Source organism: Callospermophilus lateralis, chromosome 6 (genome assembly GCF_048772815.1).
Source record: "Callospermophilus lateralis isolate mCalLat2 chromosome 6, mCalLat2.hap1, whole genome shotgun sequence".
Classification (NCBI taxonomy): Eukaryota; Metazoa; Chordata; class Mammalia; order Rodentia; family Sciuridae; genus Callospermophilus; species Callospermophilus lateralis.
In genome coordinates, this window is record NC_135310.1 from 1,036,397 (window position 1) to 1,056,889 (window position 20,493).

Here is a 20,493-nt window from a genome sequence, read left to right on the forward strand (position 1 = left end):
ACACCGTGTGCGTCAGGACAGCTGCAAAGCCAAGAAGCCAGGAGTGGCCAGGGCCTGGAAGTCCAGTAGCGTAGACTAGAGACACCAGGGACGTCTTAACACAGGGGTTTCCAGGGGACCCAGAATGAGGACCTGCATTTTACTAACAGGATCCATGGTGTTTTGAGGCATATCGCCGTCCAGTGTCTGGGGCTGGTGCCTGGACACTCAGTGGCCATGGCCTTCCTTTTTCCTGAAAGGTAGGTGAATACAGAGGCCTCTGTGGCCTTTCCTCAGGACATGACCCTCGAAGGCGACGAGGAAGCAAGACTCTGGCTGCATCTGCTCTCGACCTCTCACTCGGAGGCAGCTGGTCTCCTCGTCGTAATGGACAATGCTCTTTGCTTCACAGGGTGCCACTTCCTTCTGCCCAACAGGACGAGGTGGTGGACTGGAGCTGCTCCTCTGGCTCTGGCCTTCAGAGGAAACCCCCATGCTCACATCTCCCCACGAGAATCAGCGGGAGTCTCCGACCACGGCCAGGTAGGCAGCAGAGGGCCACTCAGCAGGGCACCCGTTGCACTGGGCTGGGACCAAGGGAACATCAGCCCCGCTGGAGGGGGTGGCCTCTGTCTCTGCGTGGCCTGGGCTCTCTCAGGAATCAGGAAGGCCTCCTTCAGAGGCATCAGTGCATCGGTCACCACCACATGACGTCTCTGCCCTGAGTAAGGAGACGGAAACGGGCCTGGGAAAGCTGGGAGATTCCCTGTGCAGGCCAGTGTCCAGCCACTGCTTTCCTGAGAAGAGGGCAGTGAACCCCAGGAATGAGGACAGGGAAGCTGTCAACACCTGGCTATCGGCAGTCCAGGTCCCTGCCCAGAGCCTCTGTCTGTGTCCCCATGTCCCGTGGCAACAGGAAGGACTCCACTGCCTCCCCCGGCCACGTCCTCAGAGACAAAGTGGGGACCGGGGGAGCAAGACCCGGGGTGTGAAGGAAGGTCGTGAGAGCTCACGGGGCGCAGCTGCCCCTGTCCACACCCCTGTCTGCTGCAGACTGGGCGCCCCACTGCCTCCCCAAGTGGGCAGTCAGGAAGAGCCGATGACGGCAGGGCCGTGGCACACCCTCTTCCCTGCAGCCTGTTCCGGCTGCTTTCTCCAGACCCTGCTGGGCCCCAGAGGACAGAACCAGCTCTGGCCAGCTGGCCCCCAGGAATGCACCTGTCCATCACAGCAGTGTGCAGGGAGGTGCTTGTTCTGGAGGCAGGACAGTCGTGGTGGTTGACATAGATCCTGCCTGGTGCCCAGATAGCTGGGCTGTCCAGGTCCCGGACACTGTGCCCCCAGGGTCCTGCTGGGAGAAGGCCGAGTGAGTCATGGCTACCCTATGTATCTTTTCTTGACTAGGTCCCTCTGTCCCCACCTTGGGGACCTGGTCAGGGTCTCTAACGTGTTGGTCTAAAGAACAGGAGTGAGGCAGCTCCCCTTCCACCCAGGTTCCACCTCACAGGGCTCTACCTGTCCAGTGTGCAGCCTCACCTTCACGGTGACCTTCTCTCCTCTCCAGGATGGCATCTGGCAGGAACTGGATTTTCTCCTGGATGGGATCAGGCAGAGGGAAGGCCAGAGAGTCCCACAGGTCGGCATTCCTGGACCCCGAGCCAGCCAGGCTGTTGGGCAGTAGGCCCCCAGCTGGCCCATGCAGGCCCGTGTCCATCCGCAGGTGCCTAGGGAGCTGTTGAGCTCAGGTCCAGGTCACAGGACCCGCCACTGCTGCCCTACCACGCCTGCAGTGTGACCAGACACGAAGTCACCAGGCCCACGGAGGGAAATCTTGGCACCTTCCGGTTTCACGAATCGTCTTACGGGTCCTCAGGATGGACCTGCTCTGTACGGCATCTGTCCATGTCTGTGTCTATTGCTGACCACACTGTTAGGTGCAGCCGGGAGGCTGTGTGACTGGTCGAAGGTCATGCAGCCAACATTCAGGCGGGGAGACCCCGGCACTCCAGGTATCCTCTCCTAGGTCACGAAGGAAGGGGACAGGGACTCAGGGGCTCTTGGTGATTGGCTGGCATCACATCTCCCTCCTCAGCATGAGCTACATGAACAGCCCCATGGGTGTCTTCAGGGAGTGACCGCCGCAGGGAATCTGACCCGGTGTGAGCTGACTCCTGGACACTGGGCAGAGAAGACAGACTTGCTGCTGTGTCTTCATTCAACGCTGACTTTGAGGGGATGCAGAACTCGCACGTTCAACACACTTGGATTTTAAGAAGTGCCATGCGGTCTCTGGTCCACTTCCCTTTACTACAGGACACTGAAGGCTGGCGCTTTATAAAGAAAAGAGATGTTCTTGGCTCGTAGATTTGGAGGTAAAAAGCCCAAGATCTGGTGTCCTTACCTGTCTGTACCCTGATGAGGGCCCATGCCTGTGGCACAACGTACCAGGAAAGCAGAAGGGACCCAGGGTGGACAGGAGGGCCAGGTCCCACGGCCTCACTGCACAGAGCCACTCTCCTGGGAACTGGCCCCACCAGGGGAGAGCACCACCGTGACCTGTTGTCCCTGAAGGCCTCTGGACACCGCTACACTGGAGACCACCTCCAGCAGTGGACCTTTGGGGGCACTCTTAAGCCCTGTCCAGCGCACACCACACGTTCAGGGCCTTTGCCTGGGAGTCTGGGGGTTCTCGGCTCAGCTGGCTGGAGAGCAAGCTCAGGTCCAGCACCGCACAACAGGCCAGACGCCGGGACTCAGACAGCAACGCTCACCAGGCACAGGATTCAGGGAGGTGCCAGAGCCTGGGGCTGGGGACAGGTGCCAGGCCACTTACCTGGGGCCCATTTCACAGATGTGTTTCCACCACCAGTTCCCCACAGTGAGACTTGGCTGTGGGGTGCACCATTAAACGCCCCTGAATGGAGCACCCAAGCAAGAACCTTCTGCTTCACCCTCTGCTGGGACTCAAGGTCCCCTCGGGGGAATGGACATCATCGTGTCCCAGAAGAGTGGTCTCGGCCAGCCCAGTGTGCCCCTGACGTGGGAGCTGTCTCCATTCCCCTCTCCTCCAGAGGGTGGGACAGTGGGGTGCAGGCACTGACGTCGGGCTGGCCTGCCGACTTCCACGTCCACTCCCAGACTTGAGCATGCTTTGCGGGTCCTGGCTGGACGGAGCCAGGTCCTGGCTGCTGTTCACAGGAGCCAAAAGCCACAGATTCGGCTCTGCTCCCCTTGAAGCCTGGCGTCTCCAGATGGGCCTCGGCGTCTCCGGCTGGAACGTGGAACTGCCCCACCCAATTCCTCGTCTTCGCCCCCTTCTCCTCCGCTGCCCTTTCCATTCAGTCATGCCCCGTCCAGGCCTTGGCTGGACATCCCTTCACTCTGTGGCCACCGTGGGTCCTGGACAACAGTCTCTTCCTCGCGGTCTCTGCAGCTGGCCTGACCTTGGCATGTCTCCTGGGCCTGTCTTCCTGGAGTCCTGTGGTCAGCCACCGGGATGAGGTCAGGAACCTTACCTTGTCCTGTCCTTCTGGCTCTCTCCCCCAGCAATCCGTCCTCAGTTTGAGCTGGGGGTCTGCAGAGCCAGCTGCTCACATGACCAGCCTGGAGAGGAACCGCAGCCCCGCTACTGCACGGGTGTAGGCTGCACCCGCATTAAAATCCCACAGAGGGAGTGGACTCCACTCTTCAGAATTAAAACTCCACACACGCTCTGCTCCAGGGTCGCGGGGCGATACCGTCAAACGTGAAGTCACCCAGATGCCGATGCTTGTCAGGGCCTTGGTGAGGCAGTGGGCACCTGGAAACGTCCTGAATCTTCCCATCACAGGAGGTCTGCCATGCCGTCCTCCTAGCTCTGCAGAGCTGTGAGCTGCTGTCACGGCCCTGCCTGGCTTGCTGCCCTCCTGCCCATCTCCACCAGTTGCTGACTGGTCCCCCAGGGGTAGGGTCTCAATGCACCACACACGGATCCTTTTCAAGCTTGGGTCTGGGGACCAGACCTGAGATGACGTTCAAATTCAGAAAAAAAGTGGAGTGTGCTGCCATTCATGTGGCTGGGATGTACACAAGTGTGTCTGTGTTTGTGGGAATGTGCATGTTTCTGTGCACACGCATGTGTGTGTTTTATATGTACATTTTAATGTGTGAGCTTAGATGTTTACAGGTGTGTTTGCAGATGTTTTATATGCATTTGAATGCTTGTGTCTATATTTATGTTTGTATGAATGCTTGTGTGATGTGCATGTTGTGTGTATTTGTGTGTTTGTGTGTGTTGTGTGCATTTGTGTGTGTTGTGATTTTTGTGTGCTGTGTGTCTGTGTGTGACTAGGTAGGAGATGAAAGGTGACCATGGGTGCCCTGGCTTGGGTCTGGACTGTCCCCACAGGCCTGTGTGCTGGAGGCTCTGTCTCCAGGCTGACTGGGAGGTGGTGGGGCCTTAGGAGGCAGGGCCCATGGGAGGTCCTCTGGCCCCTGGGACATGTCCTCAGGGAACCTGGCCTCCCACTCCTCCTGCCCTCCCTGGCCGTGAAGGGTGGTTCTACTCCAGCAGGTGCTCCAGGGCTGGGGGCTGGCTCACACAGGCCCGGAGCCCTGGGCTGCAGGTGCCCACGTGGGATCCCAGAGACCTTGAGAGCTCCTGTCAGTCAGGAGTGCAGTCAGAGTGCAGGGCCTTCTGTCATGGAGTTTTTGCACCCACGGGTGCTTCTTCTGTGTGCAGTGTGGCCTTACACTCTGGGGGACATCAAAGGGTGGAGGAGCGGGGGGTGCGCGCAGGCTACGGAGTGACCACGTGCCCAGGCCGGCTCAGAGCACCCACCTGCTCAGCTGCCCGCCCTACGCCCCTGCTCCCCATGGTCCAGCAATGGCCATGCTTCCTGCTGCCTGGACGAGCCGCGCACACCCACTCCTCGTTCCTAGCCCTGTCCCCTGCGATGTCTCACCTGGGGGGCTGCAGCCGCCTGGGCCTATTTCCAGCCGTCCTTCTTGAAGCCAGGCTGGCCGAGCCCTGCAATCAGCCTGTCCACCTTGCCTGGTTCTTAGCAAATTCCCTGGGCTCCTAGTAGGGCGTGTCTTGGCATTTTGTTTAAAATTGTAAATTGGAGACATTACATTCTTAATTATCAACACGGCGTTTCATGCCCACAGCGAGGACTCACTGATGGTGAATCCAGATTCATCACCTTCGGGGAGTTGACCTCTGGGCCAGGGTGCTGAGCTGGAGATCTGAGGGGCAGAAGCAGGACTCAGTCCACCTGGTCGGCAGAGGCAAGTGGTCTGGCTGGGGCCCTGTCCTGTGTGGGAGCCTGGCTGCCGTCCCCGGCAGGGCTGACTGTGTTGAGGTGCCTGCGGGCATGGGGGAGGTGACCACTGCCAGCCCACGGTGTGCTTCAACCGTCCCGTGTGTTGTCGCTCAGCTATTATATTTTAAAAACACTACCCTGATTCCCCAAATATCTATGTCACGAAATTATCTTTTATTTCGAAACAAATAGTTCAGAATAAATGGTAATCTAATTAGTGTTTGTCAATGTCATTAAAATTTTGAGGTAAAATCAGAATCATATGCAAAGCTACACAGGGCAAAATGCCTGGGTCAGTCCAAAAGGTCAGCCAGGATGGCCCCTGGAGTGGGCAGCCAATGGTCTATTTCTTTTTTACTGATTTAGCTCGTACTTTTCTAGGGTGAAAAGTGAAATGGAGAAGACGCACTTGGTAGAAGCTGATTGAGCACGCGGTGGGCGCAGCGCGCTGTGGGGGTGGTGGGCAGGTGGGCAGCCTCCCCACCACAGGCCGCAGGGCGGGGTTCAGCGTTCAGTCTTAGTGACCAGTGTGTCGGCTCGTCTGCACCCACAGGCGGTTCGACCCAGATCCTGTTTTGTTTTGCCCAGTGCCTCCCTGGAGCCAGGAAGCGCACTGAGGGGTGCAGGCCCCGCCCCTCCGTGCCCCTGTGGCTGAAGCCTGCACACGGCCCCCGCCCCTGCAGGCCGCGAGGAGACGGGGCAGCATTCCCTGCCGCTCCTGTGCTGCCAGGAGACTTGCTCTGCCACAGTGTTAAGAGGGGCAGCCGCGGCTCCGGCCAGGCCTCAGGGCTGGGGTGTTGTCCACACTCCCGAGTCTTGTTGATGAACCTGGTAAACGTGGGTCCAGGAAGGGAAGCCCCACGGTCCCCTGGGAGGGTCTGTGTGTGCCCCAGCCTCTTGGCTGGGTGTGAGCAGTCGGCCTGCTGTGCTGCTCACCAGCTCCCCACTCCAGGAAGGCCCTTCAGGACCACCGTGGGGGTCCCGGGGTCTCGCGGCCCACCCTGACACTCCACAGCGATGCCTTCTCTTGTGCGGTGTCCTGTTTTCTAAATTCCTCTGCATCTTGGAGATATTCTGGCACTTCTTGTTGGTGGGACCCCGGGTGTGCATCTGGCTGGCCTACCCACGTGCCTCCCCGTCCTCACCTCAGGTGTCCTGGGACGGCTCCTGACCGTCTTGGAGAGTCGGGCGGTTTCCTTAACAGTGGCAGGAGCCATCACAAACGCACCCAGCCACCTTAGCCAGCAGATGAGGGAAGAAAAACCACTCGCGTCCTTTCTCTCCCTGGAAGAGGTGGTAGCAACTCCAAGACTCATCTTTAGCGCTGACCTTGATTGTATTTATCACAGAACTATGAGAAAAGTCCTGCCTGTTGACTTTGATTGATTGATTGATTGATTTTTGCCTGTGGGAATCTAACCTTGAGCCCCATGCGTGCCAGGCAAGTGCCCCACCACCCAGCCGCGTCCCCAGCCCTTGAGGTCATTTTCACTTTTTGAGTGAACCTGAGTGTGGATTCTAGGAGGCGACGCAGTTTTCTTGACCTGTCAGAGTCGACCTCGTGTTTTCCTGAGGAAGCCACAGTTGGGCCGGAGCTGCGTCTCCTCGCCAGCCTGCTGAGGGCACCGCGAGCACCCGGAAGAGGATGCCAGCTCAGTGTGGGGGGCGGTTTGCTCACCAGAAGTAGATCCTAACACGGCACCGTCACATGGCACCCCTCCATGCAGCCTCACTGGCACCGGGAACTGGCGTCACCCACCTGCCAGGGTCTCTGTTCAGGTGACGTGGGTCAGCACCATACGGCCCCCTACAAAGAGTCCATCCGGCAGCAGAGATTCCAGGTGGAATCGGAGGGAGTCACGGGGCGTGAACCCGGAGCTCTCCTCACCTGGACGAGCGAGCAGGTTAGTGACAGAGATGGACACGCGGACGAATCACAGGCTTTTTCTTCCTGTTATTTCCTGGTAGCTTTTACTGTGAGAGCCTCGGGGCAGAGACCTGGGTGTGAGAGTCCCAAAGGTGAGATTTTATCTTGATGATTCATAGGAGTCCCGTAAAAGAGAGAGATCTGTGAGATTTGTGCCTGGGTAGGCCTCATGATGAGGCCACTGAGCCCCTGGGGTTTAGGTGACCTTCCAGGGTTCAGCAACTCTGCTGGGACAAGCCTGGGACTCCCTACCCACCGGGTGCCATATCTGCACCTGCCTAAAGGCCTGACCTCTTGGGCTGGCCTTGGTCAGCTCAGCCAAGGACCAGCCCTCAAGGGAACAATGGGGGTCAGGTGCCTGATGGGCGGTCACAAGTGCTTTGCTGAGTTGCAGTGAACACTGAGCGCCTGTGGCAGAGTTTTGGTCACCCAAGGAGTAGCTCCCAGTCACCATTATGAAGGTTGCTTTCCCAGGGAGGCTGGGACCGAGTGTGTGGTGCTGGACGGGCGGTGCTGGGCGGGATGGCCAGGGCGGCAGTTGCCTACATGGCCATCCTCACGGCCTGTTTGATTGAAAGTACAGCAGTGGCTTTGTCCTCCCCTGCAGATGATCAGAACCAGGTGCAGGAAGCTTTAAATATGGAGAAGCTCTGCAAGGCCATGTGTGTATCCAGCTGCAGAACAAGTAAGCCCGGTGGGCGTGGCCTCTAATGTCCATCAGGGCCTCTCCACTCAGCCCTGGTGCCTGCTCCCATTAATCCTGAGGATGCTCTAGGATGAAGCAATATAACTGCCCCTATTTATAGAAAGGGTGCACCGACATCGGGAGGTTAGAATTCCACAGAGAACACCGGGGTGCGTACCGGGGTCCCCTGCACCCCCTAGCTGGGTGGAGCCCTACCAGCTGGCTTTAGCACCGCCGTCAGGTGGCGAATGTCCGAGACCATGGAACTGGGCTGCTCCTTTGGTTCAGTCAAGGGTTAGTCTTATGCAAGTCTGACTGTGCAGATTGGGTTGCATAGTTTAGGAGATAATTGTGCTCTGTCTAAAGCTAAGAAAAACATTTGTGGACAATTAAAATCCTCTCATGACGTAGGCATACAACTTTGCTCTTTCTCAATATGCCCAGCACATTTTGCTGCCAGAGACCAAGAGTCTTAGATGGATTTGTGAGTATAATGAGGGTTAGGTTTAAATAAATCTCTTAACATGCTATATAAAAATTCTGAGCTAGAACTGGGTATGACTGTCAAATGAGGATTGACAGTAACAAATAACAACAAACTGCAACATTAGAAACAATTCACAGAAGATGAACTGTCTTCAGCAGGTAGAAACACTGGCCCCAGCCATCTTATAGAATTCACATGTTACAAAATCTGTGGACTGTATCCTGTCGTTACCTGGAAAACTATTCACTGGAAACTACAGGACATATGCTTACTTTTATAAGCACTGCATTGTCCTTCAATTTTTAAAGTACTGTAAACCACAGGGAAACAGGACAGCTCCCTTTATTCTCACCTTCACCAGTGTTAACAAGAATAAATGTAAACACAAACCCTCCATCAAATGCATGCTGAGACCTGTAGGCAGAAACAGGACTGATTGATTGATTGGATGGTTTGATTGATTTTTGCCCTGTGGGAATCTAACCTTGAGCCCCATGCGTGCCAGGCAAGTGCCCCACCACCCAGCCACGTCCCCAGCCCTTGAGGTCATTTTCACTTTTTGAGTGAACCTGAGTGTGAGTTCTAGGAGGCGATGCAGTTTTCTTGACCTGTCAGAGTCGACCTCGTGTTTTCCTGAGGAAGCCACAGTTGGGCCAGAGCTGCGTCTCCTCGCCAGCCTGCTGAGGGCACAGTGAGCAGTTCTCCCTCTCCTCACCCCTCAGAAGGGCCTGCCTTAGGGCCAGCCCTTGCACACCTGTGTCCTCTTCACCGACTGCATAGGGGCCATCGAAGGAGTGCCCTCGCTTCACTGTAGCATAGGACACACGGGGCATCGGCCGTGCGTGCCCCCCCCCCCCACGGCTGCAGCGTTCAGTGCCCGCGCCCTGCAGCAGGGGCCTGCAGCCAAGCCCTCCTCCAGCCGCCGTTGGAGATGGTGGCCTCCAGCAGCTTGCAGCCCACATGTGCTTTGAAGCTGTGTGTGCACAGACTCCATCTTCCTCCTTCTCACTTCCCCGGCCCAGAGAGAAGGGAGAGGTCCTGCTGCCTGCCGTGGGCACAATTCACATATCAGATGCGGTTCTTTCTGAGGCTTGTCTTTTCATTCAGTCGCCACGATGTTCTCATGGAGTCCAAGGGTTCAGGGCTTTCTGTCACAGAAGTGCGTTTACAGTAGACACTGCGGCTTCTCTAAAAGGGCTTGAAGATGTTTCCCGGGACCTGCTCTGTGGTTATTAGAGTTCTGGGCGTCATACTCACGTCACAGTTAGGTCTGTGGTGCAAGGTCCGGATCAGCCTGTTTGGTTTTGGGTTATGCCTGTCCGATTGTCCTTGTCCTTCCACTGGGAAAAGCATCCTGTCTCCACTGATGGACCGCAGGGTGTTGGGATGCTTGTCCACACGTGTGTGGGTCTGTTTCTGGACTCCGTTCTGCTGCTCGTCTCAGCTTTCCAGCGGTACCTAGTTGTTGATCAGCGTTGTCGTAGCACTTGAAATCAGACCGTCATGCGCCTGACTCTGGCCTGCTCTTGCAGTCATTCTGTCTACACGAGGATTTCCAGATGAATTTTACGGACAGCTAGTCAATTTCTGCCAACACGCATGTCCAGCTTTTGACTGGAGTTGCATTGAACATTCAGGGCAATTTGGAGGCAATCAATCGGCATCTTAACCAATAGTGACTCTTCAGACCCGCGGGTGTGGGAGGCCTCTCCACTGAGTCGCGCCTCTGGCACTGCGATGGCGGATGCCTCAGGAGTCGCATTTCCAACTTACTAAGTGATTGCTAAGCATTTCTTATTTCTGTTGCTATTATAATCGGTGCTCTTAAAATGTCAATTTAGATGGTTCACTTCTAGTGTATATAAATAAAACTGTTTTCATGGTGATCTTGTGTCCTGAAGCTTGCTAACTCGGCATTTCTCTTAGTCTTTGTGGTCACACCATCTGCAGAGAGGGCCCTGGGCTTTGGCCTTTCTTTCCATCCTGGGTGCTCTTCTTGCCTGAGGCACTGAAGCGAGCTTCCAATGCGGCCAGGACAGTGCTGCTCCCACCCACCTAAAAGCCCAGGGCGAGACGTTGGCCCTGTGGGGTGGGGGCCGAGCTTGCCGGGTTTCTACTCAGTACCCTGTGGGCAGGGTTCCCAGGCAGACCAGTGGGCAGGTGTGTGTCCAGTGCTGTGTGAGAGCCCGTGTCTGCTGTGGGCAGTCTCCACATACAGCGCTCCGACTGGGACTGGGCTGGACCCTCCCACTCAGCCCTTCCTTTGGGGCTTGGTCCCGTGGTCGCGCACGGCCTCCCTCCCAGGGCCCACCTGTGCCTGTGTGTGCAGGAGTCCTGGGCTCCACTCAGAGCAGGGACAGTCAGGGCCCCGAAGTGAATGGAGCGGGACGATGAGATGACCGGGTGCAGTGGACACTGCCCTCTGCAGCCTGGCCTGCTGCTTCTCCACCTGGAGTCTGACAGCAGACTCTCCCGAGACCCGATGAAGCCCGAGCAGACTGCTGACACAGGACCCTGAGAAGCCCTCTGGGTGGGAAGGAGCCTCGGGGTTTTCTGTGTGCAACTGGCCTAGGCAGAGAGGGATGCAACCAACAGGAACAAGGCAAGAGACCTGTCCAGCACAGTGTTTTAGTCCACTCTGGACTCAGCCTGGCGGCCTCACTGTGCATAGTCTGGCCAGCTGGATATGCGGGGTAGCCTCTGTAGGTCCAGGGGGACACCCAGGAACCAGGAAGAGGATTCCGTGTACATTAGACTGAGTGAAGGGACCTTGAGAAGCACTGGGAAGGTCAGTGCAGGCCAGGCCAGGGTGTGCGTAGGTGGAGATGGACATGGCATTGTTGGACTTTCAGGCCCACCTGCGCTCGCCCGTGATTTCAGAGTTGGCTTGTAACTGTGAGAGCGGTGGGCTGCTTCTGGGGTGGAAAAGGAGGGGCAGGTTTGGAGATGGTGTGCTGCCCGCCTGCAGGTGCATGATGGACAGGCCCGGCTCTCTGCAGGTGCGTGGCGGACAGGCCTGGCTCTCTGCAGGTGCGTGTCGGACAGGCCTGGCTCTCTGCAGGTGCATGGTGGACAGGCCTGGCTCTCTGGGCCCCGCGGTCTCCCCAGTTTCTTTTCTAACTCCAGCTGCCGCCCCGGGACTCCAGATCCTGGCAGCGCACTTCTTCCCAGTCCTCACCTGAGCCGAGGGCAGCGTGCCGACGACTCCTCACCTGCAATAGTCTACAGGGACTGGAGTCCGACCACCTGTCCCTGAGTCCAAACCCCAGAGGTCCTAGGTGTTACTCTTACTGTCACACAGGCCCTGCCAGGAGGAACGTGGCTCTTGACACAGCAAGGAGGTGTCTGGCGGTGCTGGATCAGTGTCCCATAGTCCACCTGGTCCACCTGGGTCTCTGCATCCTCAGCGTGACCCAGGTCAGTCGGGGGACCAAGCAGGACTTGCAGAACAGGAGCAGGGTCCTGAGCTTCCAGGCCTCTTTGTCGATCCCTGCACGTCCCTGGGCTTCTGCCAGGGGCCTGGCCGCAGCTCAGGGGCTAGAGCGAGGCTGCTGTGTGGACGAGCTGCCGGTGTCCACTCTCCACCAGCCCTGCCTAGGTCCTAGGTGTAGTCATGGGGGAAAGGGGCAAAGCCTTGGTTCTCGTGGAGCTTTTGATCTGGTGGACCTTATGGACCCAAGGCTCTGGTGCGAAGGCAGCAGCGGAATCAGACTGACGACCTGGCGGAAATCCACAGACCTTCTCCCTGGGAGAACTCCACACATTGTCACCTGCTGTTCTGTGGCCTCAATGCTGATTTGAATCAAGAATCCCAGTGATTTTTTGACCGCTCTTCTGAGAGAAAGAAATAGAATAATTCATAATATTTGAGAACTCAGCCTACATTTTCCAATAGCTTTAACAATCATAGGAAAATGATATGGTAAGAAACACACCCAGGATCAAAGCTTTTGACCGAGAGGCTACCTGCTGTAGCGTCCCCTTCACAATTCTAGCTCGTTTGGGTCCCTCTTATTCATGGAAGCCTCCACATGGTCTTTTGAGGGACATGCTGACTTGTCCTGTGCCCACTGAGATCCTCCCCGCAGCCATCCCTGGACCTCCCCTCTGGCTCCCCTCTGGAGTGCAAGTGCTGAGCTAGGTTCTTGGGGCCAACCGACTGGTCCACAGAGTGCCCAGGACCTGGTCAGACATTGCTCTGGGTGGGCTGAGGGTTTGGAGCTGAGACTGGAGAGTGGTCAGGGTGGGGCCAGGCCGGGCCCTTGCCGTGTGGTCGGCCTCCTGAGGCGGTGGCGGCCTCTCTCCCCTGCCTGCTTCTAAGAGGAGGTGGTCTCTGACTTTCAGACTGGCCCTGAGACAACAGCAAGGGGCCTAGGTGTCCTGGACACCCAGCTGGCTGCAGGTCTGGGGACTCGCCAGCCTCCTCACTGACATCATCCAACCTTTGGTGACCTATCATTCTTATCAGTTCCCACGCCCAACGGCCGTGTGACCCTGGGTGACACACGCTGCCCAGGACTTAGTGGAGTGTGAAGGTCTGGAACCTCCTTGGAGGTCGTACAGCCAGGACATCGGCAGAGCCTGGGCTTACTGCTGGCTGGTGACGCCGCTGCGCGAAGCACACTTCCACAGGTTCTGTGGCCGTACTTTGAAAAGGTTGAGCGGCTCAACACTGGGAATCACATTTGTGGGTCCTGCTCACTGGCGTGCTTTTCCATGACTGGGATTCTCTGCCCTTGTGGCTGCACTGCGGTCCCCAGCGAGCAGGCACACTAGTGCACACGCACAGGGCAAGGGGCCGGAGCTTCCTTTGCTGAGTCTCCAATGCAGATTCCTGCCTGATTACAAAATCCTTGTGTAAATGTCAGTCATGTGACTGTGCTTGTGCAAACCCCAGGACCATGTGCACATTCTTCCAGGACGCCCCACAGAGAGTGACTCAGCACAGGACACTCCCCGCAGGGGACAGGGGGAGGAAGTCCTGAGGCCCCGCACACGAGCACAGGGTACTGCCCACCAAGGAAGTCACACTCACCCTCCGCCCCCAAGTCACGTGTGCCCACAGCAGGAAGGCCTGGCCTCGTCAGCGAGTCCTGAAGCCCTGGACCCCTGGTGTGCCCTTTAGAAAGGGGAACAGGGAGACAGTTCTGGTGTGGTGGACAGCGGGCCTCCTCTCCGTGATGTCGAGGAGGATGAGAGCTTGGTTCTCGCGTTTGACTGTCCAGTTTGGAAAAGGCGGAGCACCAGGAATCTCCCCCAGCTAAGCCACAGGACACGTGGAGAGAGACCCTGTGGGAGCCGGTGCTGCCCGCCACGGAGGCTCTGCAGGTCACGGGGGGTGCACCCTCCCTGTGCTCAGCGACGGAGGCCACCTTCCCAGGCAGACGATGACTGTGCAGGAGGGCTGAGCTCACCTGTGCCGTCGCCATGGGCCATGGCGGGCAGGCCCGTCTTCCTGAGGCAGTGCCAGGCACTGGGAAGGCCCACGTCCTCTGGCTCTGTCCTTGCCCCCCACCTCTCCTTCCCCATGTCTTCCTGACCCCAGGACCTTCCAGATGTGCGCGAGCCCACCCTGACCCTCCAGGAGTCAGGCCAAGCGAAGGCCGCCGCCTGGCCACCTGGGTCCTGGAGATCCCCGCCCACACGCAGTTTGGTTCTGCCCCTGAGCTCGTCCTTCCTGAGTCGGAGTCTACCTCTGAACCACAGTGGCATCTGGGGACGTGGCCCCGTGGGCTCTGGGGCTTGCTCTCTTCCCCAGTGGGACCGGCTCTGATTTCTCCTCGCTCCCAGCACATTGCGGTCCTGGCCTGACTGGCCTCCAGTCCCCGCTGCCACCCTGCCACCTGCACGCGCCCTGCACTTGCTCTGAAGCTCCGATGCCCACCGTTGCTCTCAGGAGGCCGAGAACTTCACCTCAGCCCTCAGCCTCAGTCACCAGGCCAGCGCCCAGCCTCCACTGCTTAGCTGCAGCCTCCCCTTCAGTGGCCTCTGGTGTGCGGCTGGCCAGTGTCCATGCTGGTTGCCCACCTTCACAATGACAAGTCCCCTAGGTAGTGGCTGGGGACAGAGAGGTGCCCCTAGGAAAGGAGGCCCGAGTGAGGCAGGAGGTGTCACGGCCAGTTCCTGGGAGGACGTGGCGGTCTGCGGTGTGCTGAGGACAGTGGGGGCCACTGGGGGCTTTTACCAGCTGGGGGAGGGCAGTGGGCAGGAGTGGCCCTGGCCTTGCAGGTGGAAAAGGCACTCGGGGAAATGGGAGCCAGGTGACCCAGGACTCCTGCTGGTCAGGGGAGGTTGGCGGTTCATTCTTTGGCTCTTGGGCTGAGCAGGCGGATATGGACCCAAGTCCTACACCTGGAGGGTGTTCAAGCCGAGGTGGGAGTGCTGAGTCTGGAGCCCAACACGGGGGTTGCAGCACCTGGACAGGGCTGGCCTCGGGTGCTCAGGGTCCCCCGTGCAGCACTGTGACTGTGGCAGGGAGCAGCACCTGGCCAGGGCTGGGCTCGGGGCTTGGATTCCCCTGACCCAGGCAGCTTGGCGGGAGTGTGCCTCCGCTCTGGGCAGGACGTTCTGACGGGTCTGGGGTCCTCCCCAGGCTCTGCTCTGCCTGAGCTGCTCCCCGGGCACCACAGGTCTGGGGACACTCGGGAGATGGGCACCGACTCGAGCTTGCTGGGATGAGAAGAGCAAGGGACAAAGCTTCCGAATGGCTCGTGCTGGACCCTTCTCTCGGGGTGGGCCTCAGTTTGGGTGGACAGTGTGCCTCCCACCTGGCTCCAGCACACACGAGAAGTCTCCTGCTCACCTCCTCCCACAGGGGGCTGTCACTGGGTCACACTGGCTGGGGGCCGGGCGGGGCAGTGCCCACCCCACATCACGTTGTCCCCAGGAAGGGCCCTCACCCCATCCGAGCAGGAGCGTGCTGTGGGGAGCGCGGATCCCAGCGTGGAGGCGTCTAACCCTCCGGGCCTGCCCCCCAGGAGCATTTCCAGAGATTTCTTTTGTTTCCCACCAGCCCTGGCCCCTTGCCCAGGACACTGCTGCTCTCCTCGCGGCTGGTCAGGGCAGAGCCATTCCCGTAATGCCCGCCCCAGGAGGGAGAGAAGCCCGGGCTTACTCACTGGGCCCAGTGCCCACTAAGGGGAACCAGATGTCGGGGCCCAGATGTTTTTCGGCAGCTTCTGTGCTCACCGACCCAGCTCTCCAGTGCCAGGGCCCCAGAGGTGGGAAGGCGAGCGTGGACCTTGGTGCCCACTGACCACAATTCCTGACACCAGGCCCAGAGGGAACCCCTGGAGAGCCCCCTCACCCGCGTGGCACAGGGTGCTGCGGGGCAGTGCAGGTCACCCCTTCCTTCACCCCGGCCAGACCTCACCTGTTCAGTGGTCACTCTGTGGGATCCGGAGCGGCCTTGTTGGTTCCTCGGGATCCGGTCGTTCATTCTGTTCTTAAAATATTTATAGAAACCCACTTCACAACCTCCTGGCTGTGTTCCTCAAGGTGCTTATGCCTCATGATGGCCGGAATGTCCCTGTCTTCCAGAGGCCCACAATGACTGAGCCTCGGCCAAGTCAGTCCCAGCCTAGGCATCATCCCCAGTGAAGAGGCCGAGGGGGGATCTAAAGGTGATTTGAGGGACTCCGGCCCTGGACAGCTGCAAAGGAGCACTCACTGAGTGACTGACCACACTGGGCACCTGTGGAGGGGCACACCCTATCTGAGTGAGAGGACAGCTGTGGAGGGCACTGTCTGTGTGAGTGAGAGGACAGCTGTGGGGGGCACTATCTGTGTGAGTGAGAGGACAGCTGTGGAGGGCACTGTCTGTGTGAGTGAGAGGACAGCTGTGGAGGGCTATGTCTGTGTGAGTGAGAGGACAGCTGTGGGGGGCACTCTCTGTGTGAGTGAGAGGACAGCTGTGGAGGGCACTGTCTGTGTGAGTGAGAGGACAGCTGTGGAGGGCACTCTCTGTGTGAGTGAGAGGACAGCTGTGGAGGGCACTGTCTGTGTGAGTGAGAGGACAGCTGTGGAGGGCACTGTCTGTGTGAGTGAGAGGACAGCTGTGGAGGGCACTGTCTGTGTGAGTGAGAGGACAGCTGTGGAGGGCTATGTCTGTGTGAGTGAGAGGACAGCTGTGGGGGGCACTCTCTGTGTGAGTGAGAGGACAGCTGTGGGGGGCACTGTCTGTGTGAGTGAGAGGACAGCTGTGGGGGGCACTGTCTGTGTGAGTGAGAGGACAGCTGTGGAGGGCACTGTCTGTGTGAGTGAGAGGACAGCTGTGGGGGGCACTGTCTGTGTGAGTGAGAGGACAGCTGTGGAGGGCACTCTCTGTGTGAGTGAGAGGACAGCTGTGGGGGGCACTGTCTGTGTGAGTGAGAGGACAGCTGTGGAGGGCACTCTCTGTGTGAGTGAGAGGACAGCTGTGGAGGGCACTCTCTGTGTGAGTGAGAGGACAGCTGTGGAGGGCACTCTCTGTGTGAGTGAGAGGACAGCTGTGGGGGGCACTGTCTGTGTGAGTGAGAGGACAGCTGTGGAGGGCACTGTCTGTGTGAGTGAGAGGACAGCTGTGGAGGGCACTGTCTGTGTGAGTGAGAGGACAGCTGTGGGGGGCACTGTCTGTGTGAGTGAGAGGACAGCTGTGGAGGGCACTGTCTGTGTGAGTGAGAGGACAGCTGTGGGGGGCACTGTCTGTGTGAGGGAGAGGACAGCTGTGGGGGGCACTCTCTGTGTGAGTGAGAGGACAGCTGTGGAGGGCACTCTCTGTGTGAGTGAGAGGACAGCTGTGGAGGGCACTCTCTGTGTGAGTGAGAGGACAGCTGTGGGGGGCACTGTCTGTGTGAGTGAGAGGACAGCTGTGGAGGGCACTGTCTGTGTGAGTGAGAGGACAGCTGTGGAGGGCACTGTCTGTGTGAGGGAGAGGACAGCTGTGGGGGGCACTCTCTGTGTGAGTGAGAGGACAGCTGTGGGGGGCACTGTCTGTGTGAGTGAGAGGACAGCTGTGGAGGGCACTGTCTGTGTGAGTGAGAGGACAGCTGTGGGGGGCACTGTCTGTGTGATTGAGAGGACAGCTGTGGAGGGCACTCTCTGTGTGAGGGAGAGGACAGCTGTGGAGGGCACTGTCTGTGTGAGTGAGAGGACAGCTGTGGGGGGCACTGTCTGTGTGAGTGAGAGGACAGCTGTGGGGGGCACTGTCTGTGTGAGTGAGAGGACAGCTGTGGAGGGCACTCTCTGTGTGAGTGAGAGGACAGCTGTGGAGGGCACTCTCTGTGTGAGTGAGAGGACAGCTGTGGAGGGCACTCTCTGTGTGAGTGAGAGGACAGCTGTGGGGGGCACTCTCTGTGTGAGTGAGAGGACAGCTGTGGAGGGCACTGTCTGTGTGAGTGAGAGGACAGCTGTGGGGGGCACTCTCTGTGTGAGTGAGAGGACAGCTGTGGAGGGCACTCTCTGTGTGAGGGAGAGGACAGCTGTGGAGGGCACTGTCTGTGTGAGTGAGAGGACAGCTGTGGGGGGCACTGTCTGTGTGAGTGAGAGGACAGCTGTGGGGGGCACTGTCTGTGTGAGTGAGAGGACAGCTGTGGAGGGCACTCTCTGTGTGAGTGAGAGGACAGCTGTGGAGGGCACTCTCTGTGTGAGTGAGAGGACAGCTGTGGAGGGCACTCTCTGTGTGAGTGAGAGGACAGCTGTGGGGGGCACTGTCTGTGTGAGTGAGAGGACAGCTGTGGAGGGCACTGTCTGTGTGAGTGAGAGGACAGCTGTGGAGGGCACTGTCTGTGTGAGTGAGAGGACAGCTGTGGGGGGCACTGTCTGTGTGAGTGAGAGGACAGCTGTGGAGGGCACTGTCTGTGTGAGTGAGAGGACAGCTGTGGGGGGCACTGTCTGTGTGAGGGAGAGGACAGCTGTGGGGGGCACTCTCTGTGTGAGTGAGAGGACAGCTGTGGAGGGCACTCTCTGTGTGAGTGAGAGGACAGCTGTGGAGGGCACTGTCTGTGTGAGGGAGAGGACAGCTGTGGGGGGCACTCTCTGTGTGAGTGAGAGGACAGCTGTGGGGGGCACTGTCTGTGTGAGTGAGAGGACAGCTGTGGAGGGCACTGTCTGTGTGAGTGAGAGGACAGCTGTGGGGGGCACTGTCTGTGTGATTGAGAGGACAGCTGTGGAGGGCACTGTCTGTGTGAGTGAGAGGACAGCTGTGGGGGGCACTGTCTGTGTGAGTGAGAGGACAGCTGTGGGGGGCACTGTCTGTGTGATTGAGAGGACAGCTGTGGAGGGCACTGTCTGTGTGAGTGAGAGGACAGCTGTGGGGGGCACTGTCTGTGTGAGTGAGAGGACAGCTGTGGAGGGCACTGTCTGTGTGAGTGAGAGGACAGCTGTGGAGGGCACTGTCTGTGTGAGTGAGAGGACAGCTGTGGGGGGCACTGTCTGTGTGATTGAGAGGACAGCTGTGGAGGGCACTGTCTGTGTGAGTGAGAGGACAGCTGTGGAGGGCACTGTCTGTGTGAGTGAGAGGACAGCTGTGGAGGGCACTCTCTGTGTGAGTGAGAGGACAGCTGTGGGGGGCACTGTCTGTGTGAGTGAGAGGACAGCTGTGGGGGGCACTGTCTGTGTGAGTGAGAGGACAGCTGTGGGGGGCACTGTCTGTGTGAGTGAGAGGACAGCTGTGGGGGGCACTGTCTGTGTGAGTGAGAGGACAGCTGTGGGGGGCACTGTCTGTGTGAGTGAGAGGACAGCTGTGGGGGGCACTGTCTGTGTGAGTGAGAGGACAGCTGTGGAGGGCACTGTCTGTGTGAGGGAGAGGACAGCTGTGGTTGGCCCTCCACTGTGGCCTCTCCTTCTTCTTCCTGTCCTTTCTCTTCTTGTTCTAATGGTCACCTTCTCCCTAATCCAGTGTCCAGAGTTAGGGTGGCCAATCTTGGCCTCACTGAGCATCCCATGGGTATCGTCCATCCCCTCCTGGCCCTGCCCCCGGAGGCCTGCATTGAACCTATGGTGGGGGGGGGACTTTCCCTTTCCCCTGCCTCATGAGCTCCTGGACCTCTGTTGTCCCCCCTTTCACAAGGGCTCTCATGTCCAGTCTCCAGAGTTCACACTCTAAGGCCAGCAGCTGGAAACCACCTGGCAGGTGTTGACGTGGGCTCAGGCTGACCACAGGTCCTGACCAGAGTGTGGGTGTGGTCAATGTTGAGGCTCCTCTGTCCCCCGGGTCCATCTCCTGTGTACCCTCCACTGGCCTTGGGGATGTCTGTATTCAGATGGTGTCCAAGTATTGCACTCAGGGCACTGGTCGGTCTGGTGTGCATCCTGGCTCTCCCTGTTACAACATTTCTCTCATGAGGGACCGTCAGGCGTCACCCTGTGCCCTGGCCAGCAGGGGACAGCACCAAAGAGAAGCACCTCTACTGCAAGTCACACTCCAGCCCTGGCCCAGGAGGCCACTCCTCCATTAGAGAGGCCCCTGGAGGTGTGAGCGAGCCAGCTGCCTGCCTCGGCCTGCTGCCAGGCCCACGCTCCTTGAAAGTGGGCCTCTGTCCTGCATCTGGACGCTGCAGGCTCTGCTCCTCAGCCAGAGCAGCTCTGTCCTGGCTCCTGCTCACGCTTTGGTGGAGGCCGGTGAGTCTGCAGCTCGGGGAAGGACGTGCTCCTGGTGAGGCTGGCCTGCTGCCTCCCTCGCTAGACCATGGGACTCCCGAGCATCTGCATGCCCTGGACAGGCTGCCCCACGTGGACGTTCACTGCAGTTCCCAGAGCTGTGCGGGGCTGGCGACCAGGACGGGCCTGATTCCTGGTGGCTCCTCTGCTCTGAGACCCAGGCCCCCTTCACTTAGGGCACACGCCCTCCCCGCTGAGGACCGACAGCCACTGGCCTCACGGGGACGGCTGCTCCTCTTGCTCTGGTCATGCTCTCCCACTCACAGGTCAGCGGCCCAGGACCTGCCCTGCTGCCCTGCCTTGAGCACTGTCCCACTCCTCGCCCCTGGGAGCTTCCTCCTCGTGGCTCACTAGCCTCCCAGGCGGGGGTGCTGTATTCAGGTGGCGCCTCAGTCTTGCACTCAGGACACTCAGGCTGGAGTTGCTGGGCTGGTGCAGGCCAGTGCCTGCAGAGAGCCCGCTGACCTCGGGCTCT

At 58.8% G+C, this 20,493-nt stretch overlaps 1 protein-coding gene across 1 annotated transcript in view; it reads left to right on the plus strand.

The window, feature by feature from the left end:
- The first annotated feature begins 7,845 nt into the window (after positions 1–7,845).
- Thbs2 (thrombospondin 2) overlaps positions 7,846–20,493 on the plus strand; it is a 49,960-nt gene continuing 37,312 nt past the window's right edge. The window contains exon 1 of the mRNA XM_077109616.1: positions 7,846–7,894. Coding sequence (XP_076965731.1) covers positions 7,849–7,894 — 46 coding nt within the window. The 5' untranslated portion in view covers positions 7,846–7,848. The remainder of the gene's footprint in view (positions 7,895–20,493) is intronic.